Source organism: Naegleria lovaniensis (assembly GCF_003324165.1).
Source record: "Naegleria lovaniensis strain ATCC 30569 chromosome Unknown tig033, whole genome shotgun sequence".
Taxonomy (NCBI): Eukaryota; Heterolobosea; class Eutetramitea; order Acrasida; family Naegleriidae; genus Naegleria; species Naegleria lovaniensis.
In genome coordinates, this window is record NW_025407854.1 from 296122 (window position 1) to 308188 (window position 12067).

Sequence of the window (12067 nt, forward strand, 5' to 3'; positions counted from 1 at the left end):
TTGAGGCTTTTTTTTCGATGTTACCTTAGAACGTGTTTTCATTAATTAATTTTGTAAAGACTTGGTCTTCGAATAGGTTTACAAAGATCAAATACGGATGGTAAAAACATTATTTAGAGAAACTGGAAATGAGAAATCATATTTCCTTCTCACATCAAAAAAACACCATGAAGTTGGCGTCCACTGAATACACAACCCCTGAGAGCTTGGACAGTGCCAATCTTGCTGAAAAGACCTCTCAACCTCCGACTGCACCTACTTTCCAGGACTCCAATCCATCCATTCCACAAATAACCACAGACGTTGCTGTTTCTGATCCATCACGAGTGAATTCCAATCCATCCATACCGAATGATCAGCCACAAGTAAAGACACACTTATTCGCACTCCTTGAAAAGATATCCTCCTTCTTTCATGTGGTGAAAGAGGTATATAGTACTCGAAAGAAAACGATATGGTTCTTTCATATCATTTCTTTGATCGCGTTTCTGTTTGGTTGTTTGATCATTTTCGCGCAATTGGAACACAGTTTCGACTGGTTACGTTACTCTGTTTACATGACCATGTTTCCTTTTAAAACCACAGGTTTTGGTATCTATTCAGGTGTTCCTACCTTTAACTATCCACAATTTAAAATTGCTACTCCGCTTTGGAACAGTGTCAAAAATCCTAGCATGAATTTTGTCTTCGATTTTTCTCTCCACACTGATCATTTAAAATTGAACAAAGAAAAAGGTTTACAACAACAATTACCACCCATGAAATGGTTTCAATTATCATTTGAATCGAATGGAAATTGTTTTGCAGATCATACCATACTCATTCAACAGGGAGATCCCAATTATTATTTCAGAGTCTCTAATTCGGATCTAAATGTTAACTTGAATGTACAGGTCCCTTTTCGTTCTGGCAATTATGAGTGTTCCAATTTTCAAACTCCTCTTTCTCTCAAGTTTTCGATCATTCTGGCTGATGCATCCACGGAAAACCGAATCAGCTACGAATATATAACAACATTTTGGGCGAATGAGTTTATGGGTTCCTTCTCTGATGTGAATCAATTTGGATGGAAGCCAGTGAGAGTGGCCATGATTGGAAATACAGCATCGGGTAAGAGTACCTTTGTGAATGAATTGGGAGATTTCACAACAGTCAGCAATCGAATCAAATTGGTATCGGATGTTTCTCAAACCAAACAAAAAGATCACTCCACTCGAATGGTTCAAAGATATCGTTTGTGGGAACCTGGTAAACATTCCTTGATTCCACTACCTTTGGAAGTTCAAGATCCACCTGGACATGACGCTGGGGTTATGGATCGAGTTCCAATGTATTTGGAATATTTAGTCAAATTCAAAATTCCTCCTGGAGTGGACATTGTTACCGACTGTTCCGTAAATCCATACACGTGTTTGAAAAATTTTGAGAATAATTATGAAGAGCACGCAGAAGTCATCATTTACATGATCCCTTTCGACTTGATTGAAAGAATGAAAGATAGAATTGCAACCAATCTTAAATTGTTTCACCTACTTCACATTCCAGTCATTTTAGTGGTCACTTGTGGAGAAGAAACTAATCAAAAAATCATTCAGGATGAAATTGAAAAATTAGATGGGCACAGCTATCATGCAGTGGTGATTTCAAGAGAGCACTACACAAATAATGCTCCTTTGAGTGAGGAAGTTCAGAGACGGGTTGGTCAAATTCTGTTGCATGTCTTTCATATTGTCAAGAGTCGAAGAGGAGCATTTAAGACTTGGACCGTGATTGTTCGAAGAGTGTTGTTGGAAGTAGTTTCCAAGCACTTTGTGTATGTAGCTATATTGCTGATGGTGAATGTGAGTGTCTTTTGGATTTTATCCCGCAAGATCAGAAGAGAACACAATAGTCAAAAGATAAAAACTGAGTAAAGTTGAACCCTTGACGCTTAACAAACGGTGACACAAAGTGACTTCATTTCGAAGTATGCTGGTTCATCGCGTCAAATTCTAAACTCACTTTCTTGAAGCAATATATCCATTGTCTTGCAACACTTTCTTGGCCACGTTTGTAATGATTCGAAATCGATCATTTCCAAGCTTAATTCCTCCGTACCATCTTGTCACTACGCAACACACATTTTCAGCATTTGAAATTTGCATGAGATATAATATTTGGTCAGCTGCTCCAGTTTCTCCATCGTCGTCTCGGTTCTCTAAAATTTGATCTCCTTGTGTTCGAATTCTGTATGCACAAATGTTGTGAGTGGCATTTGCAATCTTGTCATCTTCCTTTAATTGCTCGAGCATGGTATCAACCTCTTGCAATGAATGAACCGTGGCTACATGGCCAATAAATTTTGATTTTTTCTCTGTGAAAGGTTCTCCATGAATGATTGGAATTCTTTTTTCCACTGCAGAATTAGTGTTTGGGCTATTTCCTTTGTGTGAATGACTACTTGGATTATTCATGGTTGACCTGATATATTCTTCAATCTTGTGAAAATCTAACACTGTACTCATCAATTCGTTTTTTAAAAATTCAATCCATGTGAATGCAATTGGCATTCCACTTATAAACATATTCTTTAATTCTTGTTGAATAAAATCCTTGATAGTAATATTTTCGTCATAATTTTTAATAATTTCCTGATGAGTACTACTCGAGACATTTATCGGTTCATATCCCTCTCTTTTAAATCTATGAAATAACAAGTGAATCCAATTTTTTCCACCTTTAATTTCAAAGAACGGAGCTGATACGGATGGATAATTGGTATGAAACCAAAATTCAAAAATCAATGGTTCCAAAAGATCATCCGTCCACTCATGATGGTATTCTCCTCCTCCTTCTGAATACGACAGAGTCATGGGAATGGTCATTAACCAGCATCGGTCCATTCCTGTTCGTGCTCGGAGCTCTTCTGTCGAATACATGGAATGAAGCACTTGAATTTCATCGAGTTGCATGGACTCGTTGTTTTCACTGTTGTTTTCTTGCATTTTTTTTAATTCTTGAAGCTTTGCTACTTCAACAGATTCACAATTTGAATTCGAGTCTCCCAAGTGTTGTCTGAGTGTTTATTATTTCAAGCGTTCATTATGTAGCTGAAACAATAGAACTTGTTGACGTCCAACTACTTGTTCCATTTGGTGTATCAATAACAATTGATAATGTTGACAAATAATTTGTTTCTATCCTTCCATGTTGTAATGATTCAAATACCCACCTACAACATGTTAAATAAATAAATTGGTGAAAAGATCGTTCCGATTCTATTTGGTGTGTCAGTATGATACTAGAGCACTACCAATCTCTCGTTGATGTATTGTTGTCAGTCATGATGGCTGGTGTTGAGACAGAACTTTCACTGTCTAAATAATTCAATACAGAGCCATCGAGCAGAGGATCCAGTTGTAGAAAGTCGTTATCAGTCAAAGGATCGGTATTGATATGATAAGAAAGAGCTTCTTCAGAGCTGCTCATCTGATCCATGTTTGCGTGCTGCTCTACGGGATAGAGAGTGCGTGCTTTTTCATAGAAATAATTAATGAAACTTGGCTTTTCCATAAATGGCTTGAAAAACTTTTTCACTTCCGAGTCAAATTCTACCAAACGGGATATCTTTGCATGTTGTGACACTGGACCGAGAGGAGGATTCTGATAAAATGTTTCGAATTGAGCATTCTTCTTTTGGAGCACCACGTTTAACTGTTCAATCACATCTCCATACAGATTATTCACTTTCCGATATCTCTTACTTAACACGTTCAGAGCATGATAGTTTCGGAGTAAAAGTGAGTAATAATTAATTCCGTTGGTGTTCAATTCTCCTGAATCTACAACCTTTTCCATTTCCAATAATATCTTAATAGAAATGACTAAGTAGGTCACCACTACCGGTGGAGAAAAGACAAAATATTCGTTTTCAGTAATGTTTGTAAATTTCACAATCAAATCAAATATCTTTTGTCTAAAGTAAATAGTATCGACAAATGCAAGTAATGCTATTTCCAACCCGACGTTCATACAGCCTTGAATAATATCATAAATAACGGAAGCAGCATATGAACTAGTTCTTCTCTTGTCCAACCTTTTCCCTATCATGTGACAAATTGAAATTCTTTCTTCAACGTTTGACTTGGTAGTGTTAGGAAAGTCATAGAGAGCAAATTTCCATTCCTCTGGCATATCTTCGTTTAGAACTTGTTTGAAAAAATCAAGCATCTCGTCTGGTAGCAGAAAGGGAAAGTTTGGGCTCGATAAATAATCAATAAGTAATTTGACCCAATACAGATTTTTCTGAATTTCGTTGAAGGGTTGTTCGAGCTCTTTCAAATAAAAATCGACAAAGTGGTTATAAAAGCGCGCTTTCTTTGAATCTCCCTCTCCAACATAAAAGTATGCAATCATGGAACATGTAGCCACCACATAATAATTGGAATATTCATCGAAAAATTGTTTCAATGTCTGTGACGCTTTGGTAATATTTTCATACGCTAAATCAGCATATCCAAAACGTTGTTGGCAAATTCCTTGTAGCGAATACACAAATGCTAGCATTTCCTTATTATTGGCATAATCTTGACCAAACATAAATTTCTCCAATTCATCGCGTTCTATGAGCGGATATCCTAGACAAACCACTTCATAATAGGCATCAATGATACTCATCTTGACAGAACGTAAAAGATTGGATGTTGCATCCACGGGAAATGATGGAGCACTAGCCGAACCGACCGCTGATAATGGACCTTGTTGATTTTGTGGTGGCATAGTTAATGACTGGTGGTTGTTGCATGTCGAAGAAGCACTGTTGGAAGAATCGCTACTGCCAGGAGAAATTCGTAGTTCCGTGTTGACACTATTCATTTCATGTTGCTGGTTTTGTTGAGAATATGCATCGGTGGTGATATAAGGGGCAGAAGATGCGTGATGATTGTTTGTCGATGAAGCAGATGACGAACTGGAGCCCTTGGTTCTTCCTTTTTTCTTTGGCTCAGCATACTATTTTGAATTCGAATAATTTACATTCGTTGATGAACAAAAAATGCATGAAACAAATAAAAATCCGTTGAAAAGGAGCATCCATCATGAGACGCAATAACTTACTGTACATGTTAGTCCCTTAGAAAGGCATTTAGAGCATGATGGCATTTTCTTATCTATCATCGAAATTGCAACATTCAATCGGAAATTGTGCAAAAAATCCAAAAGTTCAAACAATGCTCTGGCTCGGAGTAATCAATCCAAAACATACCACAACGTTTGTGAAGACGCCTACACTGTACGCAGGCAATAGGATGTATTTCCTCATTCTCCAATGTTGTTACTTTTCTACCGATGGAAATGGCACCACTCTCTTCTTGAAAGGTAAATTGTTCACTCCAACAAATCTCATGCGTTGGTCGTGACGGCATTTTTTCGGTTGGAATTTGAACTTGGAAATGATTGCCATAGATTCATACTGTTATCTTCTCACGAATATTGATTGGGTGAAATTGCTTGGAAATCAAGTAAAATTGTGCGAGACCGTCAAAACTCAAAAGAAATTGCGTCGACCGGGAATTGAACCCGGGTCACGGCGATGGCAACGCCGTATTCTACCACTAAACCATCGACGCTTACGATTGATGAAGAAGTTAATATTAATTTAATGAAAAAAGTATAACGACAATCTAATGGGAAATGTGTTGAGAAGTGTGAAAATGGATGCTTTGACATTTTGTGCCCCTAGCGCAAGTTAACGAATTTTCAAAGAGATATTTTCTTAAGAGGCACATTTTATTTTTTTGCGGGAACTTTGGCGCCCTGTTTTTACACTCATTTCTTCGCTTTAAAAAAACAATTCATACATCCATGACATCATGTGTTGTTACAAATTCCCCTCAAGAACAAGTAAGAAGAGTCATTTATCGTTCCGACAATGAAATAAAACGAATACAACAAGAAGAAGAAAAGAAGAAGAGAATCAACAGGTTGTTAGCAGTGAGAGAATTGTCAAAATCTATTTCAAGAAACAAGACAAGAGAGTATCAATCCTTGAAAGAAAAGGAAACGGGTGAGCAGGTACAACAAGTAAAACTCGCGTGGCAGGAACGAAAAGACAATGAACTGCAGCAACTTCAAGAAGAAATTGAAAGGGCAAAGCAAAAGATCGGACAAGCTCATCGGAATGCTCAAATATTTCATCAACAATATGAAGAAGAGTTGAAACGAAAAGAACAGCAGCAACACATCAACTTGAAAATGGCTCAGACTCGATTTGAAAAAAGCATGCAGGTAGTAAAATTCAATCAAACTGCCAAAGATAAGTTGCAGCAAGAAAAAGAAAATAGAATGGAAAAGTCCAAAAACTTGGAATATCCTATTGTCGAACAAATGCAGAATGGATATGAAAAGTTGTTTGCTGTTCCCTCAAGCCAGCTCAACAATGTCATTGCCGCTTGGAACCCTATTCAGAAGAGAGAAGAGACACCTGAAGAATTTGAACATTCATATCACCACAAGCAATCCAATGTAAATAATGAAAAAGCACAAGGCGAAAAACCAGCCTTGTCACAGCAAGTGAACCCATTTGTAGTGAAACATTTTGAGCCAAACAAGGGGTTAGACGTAAACAATCAACAAGCAGAAAAAGACAGAGAAGAAAAAAAGCGATTAGCTGTTCAACGAGCAATCATGGAAAAGAGATTTGCAAAGAAAGCTGCAGAAAAGTTAAGGATGGATAAGCTAAAGTCCACATTAGAAAAAGAGCTTGAACACGTTCAGAAAATAGATATTCAACAAAAAGTGGATTCTCTCAAAGACACGAGCTCTAGGAATACTCTTGCTGATAACCAATTTAAAAAGAAAAAACAAATAGAATTAGAAAAGAAGTTTGAAGATCTATTCCGAGCTAGAATGCCTGATCTACAGGACAGTAGTTACTTTTAGATAAATTATTAATAATGTTACTAGCTAACAAATAATTTCCATGGTCGAAAATTGATTTTCGATTTCACATTACAAAATACTGATTTTCGATTCCTGGTCCATGTTGACTTGAACGTTACAAAATTAAGAAAACGCCACTGAGTGTGTTTTGTGTGGTGTTTGTTGTTTCAGAGTTTCTAACTTTGTAAAAGAACTAGTTGATCGTAATTATATCTGTTGATAACACTCTACAAAACCTGGTCTCCAATAAAGTTCCGAAAAGAGCTAGAGTCTTGGCGTCAATGATGAAGGCAACCTGGCCGATGATGATGTCGACTCATTTTGATACATGGGCAATTGTTCATCTACTGTAGGTCCATATATGGATTGTAAAATTGGATGTTGTAATTTATATCGGAATTGAGAAACATCATTCTCCTCCACCTCTACAAATGCAAAATCAATAAATAATTGTTGAGGGGGACGATCAAAATGATCCAAAAATTGTTTCAATCTCCGCATTAAATGTGGCTTGGTGTAAATACTCACAACTGGAGTGGATGCCATTTGTGAGATTGGTGAAGAATTATTGCTTCCCATGCTTGAATCATTCATCGGAGGTGGTGTGTAGGTTTTGACTTGAGAACGAAGAGAAGGTGTGTTTGTTGTGTTTTCACTCATTTTTTTTAAATTGTGAAATAATTAAAGAAAATTATTCATAACGTTCATTGTTAGGTTCTTAAATTGATCTTTAATGAGACGTTCACATCATTTCTGTACCTTCTTCTTCATTCTCAATTCCTTCTTGAATTTCATAAATGAATCAAGTAACGAATCACAAATTTCCTTCTCCAATTCATCGAATAAGTGTCCATCCAATACTGGACTCTCACTCGAAAATTCATCCAACTTGCTCTTGACATGTTCTTGAAATTTATCAGAGGTTGGAAATGGATTCTCTCCATTCGTGTCAATAAATTCAGTGAAAATCTTGAATGCCATTTCATACTTGTTCTTTTCAATTTCTTTGATTTGTTCAAGATTGGAAACTTCATCTCCAATATTCCATTGGGTACGTCTCATTTCAATAGACTTTTCACACATCTCACGATAGGTATGACAATTCTCCAAAAAGGTATACTTTTCCAATTGGTTTTCTTTTTCACAAAATTCCTTAAATAATTGACTTGACTTTTCATTCCGCAAAGTTTCCAATATCATGAACAATGTTGCCTTTTTAAGTTTACGAGAAGATACTTGTTCACTGGTCATTGCCAATGCAAAGATGATCATCACAATTGGAATGGAAATTACAACTCCCAACAACACTAGTATCATATTCACAGTACTAGAATATTTCAAATAATCTTGTTTTTGTAAACTCAACTTCTTCACCTCTTGCGTCACATAATCTTTAAAGTAAGTGGCATAGGCATCCCAAACGACATACGAAAATGATTTCAACACTCGATTAGCAGTGATTAAATCACCCTCCTGAACAGCCTCAATCACTTGTTGATCATACTTGACATATCCTGGATTTTTTGGATCGAATTTTGTTTTTGCCAAAACATCTGGAGGTAAATTTTGTGACATTTCCAACAAGACTCGAGAAGTATTTGTTTGAGATTCATAATATAGAGGTACATATTTCAGAGAACCTGTCGAAGCAGCCAATCGTACCAGACATGCCGTTTGATCATAGAGTTGTAAAAAACTCGCTCGTTGCAGCAACAAGGAAATTTCCTTTTTCGCTTCGAGTCGAAACGAATTTCCAACCACTGCTGCCACTGCAATAAAACAACAAATATTTACAATCATTCCAAACAGACACAAGACTCGAATGAGATTCAATTCAATCACTCCACAACACGTTGGAATTCGAACAGCCGATGCAGAATGAGTCGTGGAACGAGTGGTAGTCTTGGCCGTTGTTGCTTTTGAATAAACCGTTAAAGGAGCAATATTTGTGTCACAACTGGATTGGTATTCTTTTGGAGGATGACGCATATTGGTGGAAATGAGAGTGGTTTGAGAGGAGCCATGGCTTTTTCTGTCCATCATTGATGATGATGAATAGTATGGAAAATCTTGTCGATGAGTGAGAGTAGTTGGTTGGAACGATGGAACCAATGGTTTGGTAAGGGTCCTTCGATGAGTGAAATGGACAATGATACTATCTGCATCGCTACAGGCATCATCGTCCTCTTGGTCATTGTGATCAGAGGTAGCATGAAGGTCTGAAATGAAAATTCGTTCTTGTTGTTGATGAGAAGATTGTGAAGGAATTGAAGAAGATGGTTGTAGAGTCAACGCAAGGACGTTGTGTGGTTGTGACATTTGTTGTTGTTTTTTGAATGGTGTGTTTAATTATTATTATAATAAAACGATTGGTTGGTTGGTTGAAGGATGTTTTTTGATTAAAAAGACAAGTTAGCCCATGAATCGGTTGCGTTTTCCACATCGAGGTGCGTTTGTGAACTGTCGGATGTCAGTATCAAAATCAGCATAAAATGTCAAGTGACCACAAAAAAAAGACATGATGACAGTTTATCACGTCTCAAGCGGCACAAGATGAAACAAGCTTGAGTATTGAATCTCAACTTTAAAGTCGTGAACCTCATCTCAGTTCATCATTTCTTGTTGTGAGATCATTTCACACTTTACAAAAAAATGTCAACGACTGCGATCATTCGAAATATGCATGATCCAAGAATGAATCTGTTGAATCTTCCTTCCGAACTCATCGTTCGAATATTGGAATTTATACTTTCTCGATTGAAAAAAGACTCAACCATATTGTTAAATATTTCTTCGGATGAACAATTATATCATGACATATTATTTATGAATTTAATTTCCTCTGTCCATTCACATTTTTATCCAAATCTGAGGAGACCAGTCCTACACGATCCAAATTCATCATCATCACATTCAACGTATCAAGAACTTGAAACACATTTCAATGAAATTTGGTGGAGACTTTTTGAACGATTTTGTGGAGATAATTTCCTTTCGGAACAATTTCATACATTGAAAGAATTAAAGAATTTGGCAATGAATAAGGGATTGAAACGATGCATGTGTTTATTGTATAAAACTAAAAGACAAATGATGAGGCAAGAAGATGAAAAAAAGGTTGAGGAATATCGAATTATTCTTCTTGGTGCTGGTAGGTGATTTGAGAAAATTTTTTGACAGCTGTCACATCATGTTGTGATTGTGTAAACCATTTAAAGGTGGAGTTGGAAAATCAAATCTGATCATTCGATATGTTTTGAATCAACATGTTCCAGAATATGATCCATTCCTTGAAGAAAGTTTTAGAAAACAAATTCAATTAGACAATAGAACCACATATTTAGACATTTTAGAAACATCAGAACATGATGATGTCCACAATTGGTATCGAAAGCTCATTATTGAACAAGCACGTGTTATTGTTTTAGTATGTTCTGTGGACAATTATGTTTCCTCCATGAAATACATCAAAGAGACATTTGACAGTATCTTGAAAGTGAAAAAATCATCTGATTTTCCATGTATTTTTGTCATGAATAAGATTGATCTTGAAAAAGACAGAGAATCAACTGAATTTGTGAACGATGTGTTCGAAATGGTTCAACAATACAAGTTGAGTAATTTTGCAATTTTTGAAGCAAGTGCATTGAATTCAACGAATACGAATGCAATATTTGAAGATTGTGTCAGAAGATTTCGAAATGGTGGACATCGAAATATTGAACTCTTACATGAAATTATTCAACACGATGTGAAAGTATTGAAAAATTTGGGTCAATCCAAAAAGTGCTTGTTGATGTAATAATCATTGATTCACCTCTGTTACATGCAACGTTCATTTCAAAATGATAATGAATCATCATCATCACGGTGACTACAGAACAATTTAATTATTGGAACAAACTTGATGCACATCCAATCACTTGAATCTTCGTTCACTTTCCTCAATGTTCACATCATTAATACTTGCATCACGTTTTTTCATCAATCCCGAGTCTTGATCAAATTCCCAATTTTCATTTCCATAGGCACGAAACCATTGACCTTCTTCGTTATGATATTCATATTCGAAATGAACAGAAATTCGATCATTCAAAAAGGCAAATAATTGTTTCTCTAATTTATAATCCAATTCTTTTGAAAATTTGCGTTGAAGGAATTCACGAATTTCGGAATGACCTTTTAGAAATTCACTCCGATTTCTCCATTCACAATCGGGAGTGTAAGCTTTGGTGATTCGATCAATGTCTTTGGAATTCCAAGCATCTTGTGCGAATTTGACTTTTTGGAGAGCTGTTTCGAGAGTGAAGGGAGGTTTGATGACGGGTGGTGTGGAATTGGACATTTTTTTTTAAGGAGTTAGAGAGTGACAAGTGGCAGCTCTTAGATCCACAGATTTGTACGCACTCAGGAAGCATTACGCAATCCTGTATTGAGAATTCAGCAATCCTTTGGACTCTTCCAACGGCTTAATTCCTTACATCTCAACATCAAGTGAAGAACAAGGAAAACACAACAGTACTACGTCATGTCTGTTTCAACATTTTCAACAACAACAAAAATGCAATCAATTAAGAGAACTGTATTTGTTTTATTACTTGGCTGGTGAGTTTGGACACAATTTGTTCCAAATTTTAATCCTTAATTGATGGTCTTGAGAATTTCTATTTTCATTCAAGCATGCCAAAATCTCTGACGCACCAATGACCAACAGTGTATGATTCTTATTAAACGCAGAGAATACATCATTCAATGATCTTGTTGTAGGTCCGATATTAGAATAATTTTGCTTCATGAATTGTAAATCTAGCTTTGATGTGTCCATGTTTGGACAAAATAATATTCTCAAGCACGGCATTTCTTCCATATTAATATATTTGTCTTGTGTATCGATATTTAACCCTTCCAAAAAGGTGTCTCCTTTTTTTGTTGTACCCATATTTTTGGGATCCGTTGTCATGAAACTATGAATGCCAATCTCTCTTCTTCATGATGAATATTTGAATAGCAATTGGCTATCAAAAGCTATTGTCAAACCAGGCAATCAAATGAGACCTAGCAGACGGAAATTATTTGTTTTTAAAAATGAGGAGGATGTCATAATCGAAGAGTAACATCAATTTCTCACTCAGTATATGCTGTGCACTAC

The 12067-nt window shown here is 36.2% G+C and overlaps 9 protein-coding genes across 9 annotated transcripts; 3 read left to right on the top strand and 6 right to left on the bottom strand.

Annotated features, from left to right (window-relative positions):
* Positions 1 to 167: 167 nt before the first annotated feature.
* C9374_008214 (uncharacterized protein) lies at positions 168 to 1913 on the top strand (the record flags this gene model as incomplete). The annotated part of the gene is made up of 1 exon (XM_044698266.1): positions 168 to 1913. The coding sequence occupies one exon, from the start codon at positions 168 to 170 to the stop codon at positions 1911 to 1913; it is 1746 nt and encodes a 581-aa protein (XP_044545837.1).
* An 84-nt stretch (positions 1914 to 1997) lies between these two features.
* Positions 1998 to 2984, bottom strand: C9374_008215 (uncharacterized protein; the record flags this gene model as incomplete). The annotated part of the gene is made up of 1 exon (XM_044698267.1): positions 1998 to 2984. One exon carries the CDS (start codon positions 2982 to 2984, stop codon positions 1998 to 2000), a length of 987 nt encoding a protein of 328 aa, XP_044545838.1.
* Positions 2985 to 3288: 304 nt separating this feature from the next.
* On the bottom strand, positions 3289 to 5402 carry C9374_008216 (uncharacterized protein; the record flags this gene model as incomplete). The annotated part of the gene is made up of 3 exons (XM_044698268.1): positions 3289 to 4989; positions 5095 to 5147; positions 5243 to 5402. The coding sequence occupies 3 exons, from the start codon at positions 5400 to 5402 to the stop codon at positions 3289 to 3291; spliced, it is 1914 nt and encodes a 637-aa protein (XP_044545839.1).
* Positions 5403 to 5841: 439 nt separating this feature from the next.
* On the top strand, positions 5842 to 6918 carry C9374_008217 (uncharacterized protein; the record flags this gene model as incomplete). The annotated part of the gene is made up of 1 exon (XM_044698269.1): positions 5842 to 6918. The coding sequence occupies one exon, from the start codon at positions 5842 to 5844 to the stop codon at positions 6916 to 6918; it is 1077 nt and encodes a 358-aa protein (XP_044545840.1).
* Positions 6919 to 7182: 264 nt separating this feature from the next.
* On the bottom strand, positions 7183 to 7578 carry C9374_008218 (uncharacterized protein; the record flags this gene model as incomplete). The annotated part of the gene is made up of 1 exon (XM_044698270.1): positions 7183 to 7578. The coding sequence occupies one exon, from the start codon at positions 7576 to 7578 to the stop codon at positions 7183 to 7185; it is 396 nt and encodes a 131-aa protein (XP_044545841.1).
* Positions 7579 to 7665: 87 nt separating this feature from the next.
* Positions 7666 to 9237, bottom strand: C9374_008219 (uncharacterized protein; the record flags this gene model as incomplete). Its single annotated transcript, XM_044698271.1, has 1 exon — positions 7666 to 9237. The coding sequence occupies one exon, from the start codon at positions 9235 to 9237 to the stop codon at positions 7666 to 7668; it is 1572 nt and encodes a 523-aa protein (XP_044545842.1).
* Positions 9238 to 9570: 333 nt separating this feature from the next.
* C9374_008220 (uncharacterized protein) lies at positions 9571 to 10720 on the top strand (the record flags this gene model as incomplete). Its single annotated transcript, XM_044698273.1, has 2 exons — positions 9571 to 10069; positions 10137 to 10720. The coding sequence occupies 2 exons, from the start codon at positions 9571 to 9573 to the stop codon at positions 10718 to 10720; spliced, it is 1083 nt and encodes a 360-aa protein (XP_044545843.1).
* Positions 10721 to 10837: 117 nt separating this feature from the next.
* Positions 10838 to 11263, bottom strand: C9374_008221 (uncharacterized protein; the record flags this gene model as incomplete). The annotated part of the gene is made up of 1 exon (XM_044698274.1): positions 10838 to 11263. One exon carries the CDS (start codon positions 11261 to 11263, stop codon positions 10838 to 10840), a length of 426 nt encoding a protein of 141 aa, XP_044545844.1.
* Positions 11264 to 11512: 249 nt separating this feature from the next.
* Positions 11513 to 11857, bottom strand: C9374_008222 (uncharacterized protein; the record flags this gene model as incomplete). The annotated part of the gene is made up of 1 exon (XM_044698275.1): positions 11513 to 11857. The coding sequence occupies one exon, from the start codon at positions 11855 to 11857 to the stop codon at positions 11513 to 11515; it is 345 nt and encodes a 114-aa protein (XP_044545845.1).
* Positions 11858 to 12067: the final 210 nt, after the last annotated feature.